General features: G+C 35.7%; 1 protein-coding gene across 1 annotated transcript; it reads right to left on the bottom strand.

Annotated features, from left to right (window-relative positions):
• Nucleotides 1–3033: 3033 nt before the first annotated feature.
• Nucleotides 3034–10305, bottom strand: IGF1 (insulin-like growth factor 1 (somatomedin C); the record flags this gene model as incomplete). Its single annotated transcript, XM_010182375.1, is given in 3 exon segments — nt 3034–3109; nt 3111–3157; nt 10124–10305. Coding segments are annotated over 3 exon segments (305 nt in total), but the record flags the coding sequence as incomplete, so codon positions are not given.
• Nucleotides 10306–11195: the final 890 nt, after the last annotated feature.

Below are 11195 nucleotides of genomic sequence, written 5' to 3'. Positions count from 1 at the left end.
AAATCCAGCCGAACCCTACAGTTTCTCTAATTAGTTTTTCAAGTCTGACAACTTTGTACTTTTGGGAGGGTGATGTTTTGGCTTATGTTTCAACTTCTTTAAGTAGCGGATTTATTGAGATTATTAAGCTAATGCAGCCCTTTATCTTTCACACTGACTGGTGTATCATGTGCTCCTTGCCATATGACTGGAGATTTCTTATACAAGTATGTATTTTCCATCCATGCATTTCTCATCTCTACAGTGGTGGAGCTGCTCTCAATTTTCTGATACTATTTATTCTCTAGTAAAGAAAAGTGTTGCCTTTGAAGTTTGTGGCTATTCATTATTTATTGTAGTTTCTGTCAAGAATTGTTCTGATTTGTTTAGACAGTTGTCAAATTCCGATGTTAGATATTGCTGTCCACGAGTGACATTTTCTAATTATGATTTCTCAACAGGTGAAATATGGTAGCACGAATGTGAGTGCATGAATCCCAAGATAAGACCAAAATTTGAATTAATTTACAGGAATTAAATAGCACAATGATGTATGGTTATTCAGTTATGTTAACAGTGCATCAGTAAAATGTGATCTACAAAGAAACTTGCCACCTCAGAGATCTGCAAATTGCTTTTTGCACTCACACCTTTCCTCCCTCCTCCCCTTAGAACTTCAGAGGAGTTAGGGGACAGGAAGAGTCATGGGAATGAAATAGAAACCTGTCTGACATCAAAATAATGGCTTATTCTTAGAATGCATTTCAGAGTTCTTTGCAGCCATTGAAGTAAAAATACTTCCCTCTCCATCCCCTCCACCAAAAAAAGGCCTGTAAGAGCTGTGATAGGTATGAGATTTTCTACGTCTGTTTATTGAATTAGTGGTAAATAATTTAGTTTAGTTTCCCCATCTGTTTCTCTGCACTTTCTCCTTTTTCAACATAACTATCTCAGTCAGTAACAGCTGTGATATATTCTTTTTATTCATTTACTGTTCTGCTTTTACATTGTGATGGCGGCCTATTGTGCATATTAACATGCATCTCAGAAAGTGGACGTTTTAAGAATTGCCTACTAATACATTGCAATTTTCTTGGAAAAATTACAAAACACAAGTTTTCTATGGGAATAAAGGACTATAATAATTTGTTAGACTTTTAAGACCTATCTTTCCCATCTGTTTCACAAGAAACTGTTGAGGAGCTGTACAATATGCAGTCTGCAGAGACTTTTCTGTGTTTTAATCAATAAGTCAGCCATTTACTTCCATGGATGTAGTAGGAAGTAAGGCAGATTTGAGCTTTTAAAGAGATACTTCCTTTACAGCTCTAATTTACCATCTCCCTTCATTCAGTATACTCCCTGCCCTCTTTTAGATTGACCAGGGAATATTTCATCCCTTGCCTGTGCTTTCCGTGTGCAGTGTGTTGGGGGGAAGAAGTTGAGGGGAGCCACATTGCAGTTCTGGACAGGGTGGAATGGTCCCCTGCCTTCTCTTCCCTTCTCTCACAGAGAAGTCTATTGCTTACCTAGGGACACTGCTGACTTCCTATCCCCCTTTATTGGGTGGCCCATCTAGCACTGGGTAGATTTGCAAAAATGGAGTATAGGACACAGTGTTATTCAAGGCAGAATCAGTGCGGTGCCTATGAAGGTTACATGGCAGAGTTTATCCGGAAATATGTGTCTCCCACAAGAGTGCATGAAAAGCTATTGTGAGTAGCAGCCTGAAGGACACTGTAGTTCATCTCTTCTTGAGGACTCTTTCTAAATTCTTATTTGGTGATTAAGTTAGACTATCTGATTTACAGAGAGTTGCAGCAGCCTAATTAACAGTCAATTTAGCCATGTCTGACTGTGGGAAGAATTAGAATGGCAGGGAACTCGAGTAACCCTCTGTTACATTTTGATAGAATGCTGATTTTTCAGAAAGATTTAGGCCCTGACGGGCTACCCTTTGAAGTAATTTGAGGGCTGTTTTTTACATTGTCTTCTCTGGGCATAGGCATCTATGAATTTGCGTTCCTCATTAATGTAAGTGAAAACACCACCATTCAAACATCTAAAAGGAATCAAGTATCTGAGTTCTCTTTTTAAGATGGGAAAGGTATTTCCATGTTGGGATCTGAAGCCATTTTACTTCATTTAAACTGGATATTTTTTTAACCTATTTTGTTATTTAATCTTTGGCTTGATCTTTTCATATTTGCTTTTACCTATTACCATTTTGGCCAGACTCTTTCATGTAACAAACTATAAAATAGCACCGTTGTACTATAAAACAGAGATTTTTACATACTGTTTGATATATGTGTATTATTGATATGCTAAATTTTACATACTGCATTATATGGAGGAAGAAAGAGGTTACCTATACTGTTGCAAAATAATTACCTGGAAGAATCATTAATGGTTTGAGAGCCTATGTATGCTTTAACTGCTTTTAAAAATCTTTTGTCTCACAAATTGCAATAAACTGCATCTTTGCAAGAGAAGGAAAAATAAAACTGTCTTAAAACAAATGCATCTATAACCCATATTCTGTCAAAATGCCACAGATGGAATTAATGGATGTTTTAAACTGTATAAGTTACCTTACTGCTGCTGTTACTGGGAATGTCAAACTGTGCAAATATGAAGGGGTAGACAAACAATATTATCAGACACTGTAAAACAAACAGCCTGTTGCTTGTATAGAAGTGCAAATAAAAAAAACACCACTTAGACAAGGCTGATGAATGACTCCATCAGCCAGTGTTCATAGGTTAATTTAGTGCAATTGGATCCATCAAAGGCCCATAAATTTGTAGGCTTTTGAGGGGCACAGGACTTTAAGAGATCTTGTGCAGAACATTTAGAACAAGTTAACAAACAGTAATATATCAACCACAGAATTTTTAGCTCTGGGCTGGTTAAAATGTTCTGTTCTCTAAAGACTTGATATTGGAATGTTTAGTTGCATTGTTCACTGGGAGAATGCCCATTGGTTGACATTGTATCAAGCTTATTAAACCATAGGGTTTTTTTTAAGTCTTCCAATGTTTAACAAATAATTTATTTACAGCAAAGTATCCTGCAGATGGCACATTCATTCTTCATTCTTGTGGATGGCATGTTCTTACATTCTGTAGTTTCTGTTTCCTGTGTTCCCTCTACTTGTATTCTTCAAATGCACTTCCTGAAGGTGTAGAAAAAAATAGTTATTCCAGATAGGTTTTAATACACTGTATGACCACAAGACTGATATTAGTGGGAAAACAGTTATTCTGAATGCTGGAATTGTTAGAGCCCTTCTGCCAGTTCACAGAGAACTTAACTATACAAAACTTCGGTACACTAAATTCCCCATTCTCCTAGGCATAAAAACTTTGATTGCTGTCATTGTTGATCCTGGCAGAGGAAACATCTGCATACTGGAACCTGGATTGACTTAGACACACAGTAGATACCAAAGATTTTCTTTCTTTCAGAACAAGGACATTTGCAAAAGCAGAATGTATTTGGACCAGGGAACTTCAGAGTTGTAACTGCAGGATTCATGGAGCCTCCTGGGCTTTGGTACCCAGTGGTCAGAGGTTTTCAAAATTGCTGAGTGGGACTCTGTTACCTACATTTTGCATGAATGGCATATTTGATGTGTAAGGTTTTTGTTGGATAAGGCCTTTAGGAGGATAAAAAGTGTGGGTTCATTGCAGGAGCTGCAGCCAAATAATTTGTATTTTCAGAAAGAGACAGGGTGATGTGCCAGGCAAATCAAGAGAGCTTTGGAATGAATCATGCCCTCAGTTCACTGTCTTCCCATGCACCGGCCAGCTTCCAACAGCGGTAATGGGTTTGCCATACATCTTTCAGTTTGATTTCCTTATTTGCCATGCTGGTGAATAGTAGCTGGGCCCAAATCTCTGCACATTCTGTACCAGACTAGAGGCAAAATTGTTAAGTGACTCTCCATATTTATAATACTCATCAGAAGTAAAATACCATGAGATTCTGAAATCAGGCCTGTTGTCTTAAGGAAAGCCAAGAATAAAAAACTCTCTAAGAAAGGTGAGGCATGTGTATGCAGCTCTACCACTGCATTATCTGCTATTCAAGCCCTAAAAAAAAATGGAAATGTGTTCTCTAAAATTTAAATGAAATTTTTGCCTGCTTTTCTGATGGACAGAAATAAAATGTAAGATTATTTCCTGCATTACTGTAGTATTTGTGGGGTTTATAAAAATTATTTAATGAATAAAATAGTATTCTATGTATAAGTTCTTCATTTACCTCTGGTATCTATTAAACATAAAATAAATCAGAAACTGGTGAAGAATCAAAAAGCTCATATAGAGCTTATTAAGTTTCATTGGTTTTGGATTATATTCTGATGGATAGGAGTTGAATTATTATTTTCATAATATAAAAAACCCCAAGCACTACCAGTAATGGTTAAATTAATTATACCACTAACGAATAAGAACTCTGAGCCAAACTAAGATTTATCATAACTGACAAGCCAAATTTCTTAATAGCAAAGTATTAATAATGAAGAAATGTCTTTGTTAGGAATGTGACATTCTAGATGTTTTTAGTCTGAAATGCAATATTAAATGAGGAAGAGGAGATTAATCATCTAGTTACTATTTTTGTGACCAGTTCAGTAGGATACTGGCTTGTCTTCTTTGCTAATACTGCTATAGAATGGCTTCTTTAGCATGGATTGAATAAAGAAACATTAACTGAATTCTACTAATCTGTAAATTAAAATAGTATTTGCTGTTTCATTGCCTGTTTCTCTTCCAGCTTTTCCAAAACTACCCTTTCCGTCTTTAATTTTCTCTATGTTGTACCTTAGTTTTCATCCTGAACTACTCATTCTGGATGAACTCTTCATTTTTCACTGATGTTCATTAAAATCATCACTGCAGCACTTCACAGAAGTCTGCTGCTGTTAAGGATTCTGCCTTATGCTACAAATGCTTATACTCATAACAGTGAACTAAGAAAACAGGAATTCCTTGACTCATCTGCCCTGTTTCTTTCTTCATGGCAGTAAAGCAAAATATCCACATCAGTGCTGCCCCTGGGTTCTCCTCTTTGAAGAGAGTTTACTAGCATACAGGAAAAATTATATGCTACCTTTTATTTTCAGAAAGTCATACATTCTTAAAGGCTGCACACTCATGATCTATAAAATTGACAGTGAGAGCCTTATGATGAAACAACAGCCATTTTGCATTGCAGTGGCTTTCAAAGTATATTTAGTTTGAAAATTAATGTGTTTCCAAAATGAAAATATGTAATGTTGAGACTGTTAAAAAAAAAAAGAAGTGTGGATGCTTGAATCATGTTCTCAGACCTGCATTTGTACTGGTATAGAAAAGCTTGCCTTATTTTTCAAGTCTTTGAAAAAAACGTAACTAGAAATAAAATTGTTTTCTGTGATGCTTGTTTAATTATCAGATCCTCTGAGCTGACATTCAGACCCAGACAAAGACAATAAGCATTTTGAGATTATAGATGCAAAATGTCAACTTTGCAAAAGTCAGTTCAAGAACGGAGAAGAGCAAACCCCTAACCTATGGCTTTAAGCATGGATCTTTGGAGACAGGGCAGCATTAACATGAGGATAAGAACTACCTCAGTGGTAGTAAAGGTCATACAACTAAGATGGAAGGGTATTGGAAAAGATGCAGCAGCATTCTTAACCTATTAGGATGGATGTTCAAACCTCATATTGGCATTAAAAGATCTCTTGCTTTATTGCTAATAAATGGAAAGTCTAATGTTTGTAGTAACAGGCATGATATCTTAGCTACGAACCCTCCAGGGTCTCTTTGAAAGCTCTTTAGTTCTATGGGCAGTGTGATCAGTGACATAATAACAAAACTGGAAAGTAAGCAATGAGAGAAAATTATTTTCTGAAGTGAAGAGGCCAACTTCTTCTATCTCTTGTACCTAAAGGTTCCCTCATTGGCTTGGTAATGTGGCATTGCAGTAATAGAAATTAAGATTAGTGCCATTGCGCATATTTTGGTCTGTAAATGTATCTGTGAGTTGATACTGAGCCAATTACAAAAGAATCTCTCAATCTTAGAAAGATTAATGAGAAATAATACAATACTTTTTCTGTTTTCTTAATGACATTTTCTTGAACTGAAATATTAACATATTTTCTCTCTCTCTCTCTTAGGCTTACTTAGTATTTATTTAAATTTTGAAGATTAGATAAAAGCTGAAAAGGATTTTTGAGAGAATCCACTTCCTATTGCTATTTTGTTGGTAGATATATTTATGTGCATTTTCCACAAGTGAGGCCTAAAGAAGAACAAGGACTACAAATCTGAGGAAGAGCAAACTTATATCAAAATATACACCTCTCTGGTAATTTTGCTCAGGGTGTAAGGGGATGGTATAACACCATGCTTATTGCTTTCCCTCTTCTTTATCAATTGTACTTTAAAATCAGCCTTACAAGTGTTCACATTCCCATAATAATTTTCAAGTTACCTTGTAGCCTAATATATAGAGACCTAATTAATGTTAATAATATAAATACTAATAATAGAAATCTATATATATTGGAGTAAATTTAATAAACTGAAGAAAGAAAACCAGTCTTTATCACCTTTGTTGTTAGTGTTGCAACGGTATATTAAAATATTCTATTCCTCTACCTAAATAGTCCAGAACTGTTGTTCTGATTATTTTTTAATTTCATCAATCATCTGATCACTAAACAGAAAATCAAATTTAGTCACCTAGCTTTCCTTAGGAAGTCTATTAGAGAAAACCAATTGGATTACCTTTGTCTGCTCCAGTTTAAGGTAATTTTGTCATGGGCTGAGTGCAAAAGAGGTAATGAAAGCTGGGCATCTAAATTAGGATAGAGTTAAGCTTGGGTATGTGTTCCATTGTATACACCAGCTAAGGCAATAACAAAGTGCTTCTAATTACCTTCTTTCTTAGTTTGGTTTTTTTTGTGTTGTTTGAACCTGTAAAGTATACTGTGTATATAATACCTCTGAGCATATCATAACAATGTGTTTATTTTTAACTTTTCAATATATTTTTATATTTATTTTTGAATAAAGATCTTAGAGTGGGAAACATAATGATCCCATAGAGAAAGAAACACAAACAAACAAAACTCTATACATACAGTCTCTGTAATTGGATTAAAGCTAGTTCTTAATGTTGCTCTTATAGTGGCATATAGACATTTTGGGGTTCCCAGCCTACATTAATCTTTCAGTTCCTGGCTATTATAATTCAGATTTCTGCATGCAGTGTAGCAACATTTGTCTGTAATGTAATGACTACAGAGCAGCATTAACATAACCTGTAAACAGAAGAATAGCCCTGCTCTGTTGAAGTGAGGAATTATTCTACTTCTACAGGTTATTCTACCAAATTGTGCATAGGAAGAATGATCTGCTCAAGGAACTGGGAAAGTAGACCACTTATGGAAAAACTTAAATCATAACTATTAAAAAGGTTATGAGGAGATGCAAAATAAAAACTACAGTACAAGTATGAAAGGCATCAGAGAATGATTGCGTATGAAATATGAGAGTAACTGTACAACATCTGATATATTCCACTTAATCCTGCCTTATATCTTGTCCCTAAATAAGGAAATATTAGAGGCCGTATATATTATCTTACATATATATGTATTTTCACTCTATATGAATAAGATATGTATCTCATATAACATAATATTAAGAGAGAAAGCTATTTTAAAGCAGAAAAATATTGCTCAACTGAAAAATAATGTCTTTAGTATAATCAATTTTTAGTATAATCAGTTTTTAAATTAAAATCAGTGACATAACATCACTATGAATTAGCAAATATTATTCAATAATTTCAAAATAAAATTCATACTGGGGGAGCCTATCCAAAGAAGAAAGTATGAACATAGCATTGTCTTTCTTACTGAAGGCATGTGCAGCTGACTGCAAAAAGAATAAAGAAAAAAAAAAATAATTACATGAGAATATGTACCAGAGCTTTTTCACATAAAGCTTTTCTTGTTTCCCTTCCCTTTCCTGTATTTTCCTTTTATCTATCATAAATCTGAGTAATAATTTCTCCTACACGTCTTCTTTATTTCTGTTTCCTCAATCTGATTTTCTCTGTCCACAGATATTAATGAAAAATTGTTTTTCCCATCAGATTTCTATTATTTTACCACCAAGTTCCCATTAAGAAGGATTGATGATTTTTCTGCTTCTATTCACCTCTCTTCTCCTTTTCCCATACATTTTCATTAAAGATGTTGTTTTGTTTAATGTTAGTTTTTCTCCAATTTTGTTTTCTCTTCCCTTTTCTCAAAATGCTGTCTTTTCTCTGTGATGCACTATGGTTCATTGAGTTCTTCAATATTCCTTGTTTCCTCAGCCTCTTTGATCTAATTCCCTCACTTTTCTCTTCCTCTGCTTCTGATTGTCCTTTTACTGCCTTTTTCACCTCTTGATTTTTGTTCTCCTTTTGATATCCTGGATGACTTCTTCTGCTGCTAGGTTCTCTCAACCACTCCATACTCCCTCCAATTTTTTTCTTCTTCCAGTGTCCCCTCTTGCACTCCACATCACCTGCTGCCACAGAAAGATGCAAGGCCTTTCTTCTGTTCCTTCCTGTTGTGAGAAAAGTGTTTTCCTGCTTCTCTTTTGATCTGGGAAGAGGATAGCTACCCAAAGGATGGTGTCATTCCTTAGCCCTCCAAGGAAAGTTGTGTGGAGATCCATCAGAAAACTGGCAGGTATCTTGTCTCCTTTCACTCCAAGTTACAGAATATTTTACCTGTCACCTTAGCACCATGTATGGGAAGGAGCACCCAGACTGCTGACCAAGTCTGTTTTCTTCTTTTTCTGCAAGCCTTAATTATATGTGTGCCCAGACAGGAATAAACCACAGGTTTTTCTTGTCTGTAGTTGGGCTTTACCTGAGGAAGACTTCACTGGTTGTCATGTGTGCCTTTTGAGATGTTCATGGCTAAGGTGATACTTCCCAGGAAGAATCATACAGCCATTATTTTAAAGGTTGAAAACTCTTGAGGAAGAGGTGAAAGATTTCCATTCTATGGATAGACTTATGGAAAAGAACTGGATGTTGGAATGATTACAATTGTTCTTTTCATAAAGACAGTATTAAGGAAATTAGTATATAGTGCTGGTTTCCTGACTTTCTATGAAATCTTAGAATTTCATGCAGTTCCATTTCTTAGAAGAAAAAATTATCAGACATCTGCAGGAGTGGGGTCAATATATGTGTAGGACAGCCAGGGTCAACAGCAATAAAATATATCGCTAGAGGCTTACAGCAGATGACAGATAACATGTAAAACACATGTTCAGAACTCAGACAGGAGAGACAGTTGGACATGAGCTTAATGGTAGCCTGGCGTAGGATGGGTTTCCTGAACTATAGTCTCTGTTGAGGAGAGATGAAATTTAACTACATGTGTGTACAGTATATCTAGTATGATGGGAACAAAAATCTGGATACTCTGAACTCCACAACTATACAAATAATACTAATGAATATTTGAAGTGGTGGGAAAATACACATATTAAACATAAAGTAATTAAAATGAAGTATGTAATGATTGTAGTGACTACCCAGTTAATTTAGTTCTGATAAATGAATAATAAAAAAAGGGCCAATATAATGAGTAAAGAAAAACAGATAATTTGTTCATTTATATGTAAAATGAATAACACTGTTTTCTTTCATGATCACTCATCCTGATAAGGAAGGATGAGTGAGGAGGTTCTGGATAGATCAATTGTTAAACACTCAGTGTTTGGTTTCTCTTCTGAAAGAATTCTTAGTTGCTGTTTGTGATTGGATCATGTGTGTACTCCTCATTTACTACCCAGGAGCAGGATAAAGCCTCGCAACTACTAGCTTAGCAATTCTGTAGACACTAGTTTCCAAAACTCCACTAAGTCTCTAATATCTCTAATAGGCAGAATGCGCCAGTTGTTTGCTATGTTATCAGCCTTGATAGAATTTTGCTTCCCTAAAATGCATGTAGGGGGGTTGTTTGTGTTTCATAGGTTTGGGGTTGCTGGTTTTGGGGTTTTATAGTGTGATGTTTTTTGAGGTTTTTTTGTTGTGTTGTTTGGTTTTTTTCCCCCCCAGCCTGGCCTACCTTTTGTGCTTTTGGCATATCAGTGTGGCGCTGAGCACGTACAGAGCGTGCAGATTTAGGTGGCTTTATTGGAGCACAATACATCTCCAGCCTCCTCAGGTCACAACTCTGGAAGCAGCATTCATCCACTATTCCCTTGTGGTGTAAGCGTCTACTGCTGGATCCATACCCTGTAGGCTTACCTATTCAAAACACAAATGGAAAGTTTATATGTTAGCAAGAAAATGCAAAGATCTCAGCAGCAATCATATTAAGTTGCATTATTTCAGTTGAATCACCAATGACAGTTGTAGAGGCTACCTGTGTGTATCTATTCTAAGACCTTGTTCTCAGATACAGCTTTGAACAATATTCCTGGAAATGACCAGCTTTGATCCTTGTCTATGGGTGGCTGCTATTTAAGCATTTCAGCAAAATTATATCTACTTAGAAAAGTATTATTAAAAGATTTTCTTGAACTGTCTTGGCATTGAAAATGGAGAGGGAGGAAGTTGAAATTTGGCATTTAGAAGCCTTGTGTAGGAAACTTGCCCTTTAGCTTTTGGATGAAAACTGATGAGCTGACTGAGGTAGCTAGCGGTTAAAGATCATAGGTCATGCCTGTGTGGTAGAGCAAGTATTTTCTAATGAAAAAGGCTACACTGAGCCACTGTGTGAAGTCAGAGTGTGTTCCAAAGGGGAAATAAATACCGTATACCACTGCACAGGTTGAGATCTGCAAGCGCAAAAACTAGTGGGAAGTAGGAAATCAGGTAACAGTAACCAATGAAATGCAACAAAATAGGAAGATGATTGATGGAACAAATAAAAGCAGAAGATTTTGTAGTCTATATCTTTGCACAAGCTAGGAAATGGGACTCACAAAACATTGAATTTCCTGTGTTTTTTGTTTGCACTGAGCATCTGTAGGAACTACTTGATTGGCAAATGTTTTGCATCTTTCACTCATTTCAAGTTAAGGGTGACATTTTCGTTCATAGAAATCTTACACTCTTATCTTTGTTTTGTTTTCTTTTGTTTTGTTTTCAGTGATTTATGATTTATTTAGTAACTGTTGCTTTCTTGGCTATAG

The sequence above is a fragment of the Mesitornis unicolor genome, unplaced genomic scaffold (assembly GCF_000695765.1).
Source record: "Mesitornis unicolor isolate BGI_N332 unplaced genomic scaffold, ASM69576v1 scaffold15844, whole genome shotgun sequence".
In the NCBI taxonomy this organism is placed as follows: Eukaryota; Metazoa; Chordata; class Aves; order Mesitornithiformes; family Mesitornithidae; genus Mesitornis; species Mesitornis unicolor.
This window is presented reverse-complemented; position numbering and strand designations above follow the sequence as displayed.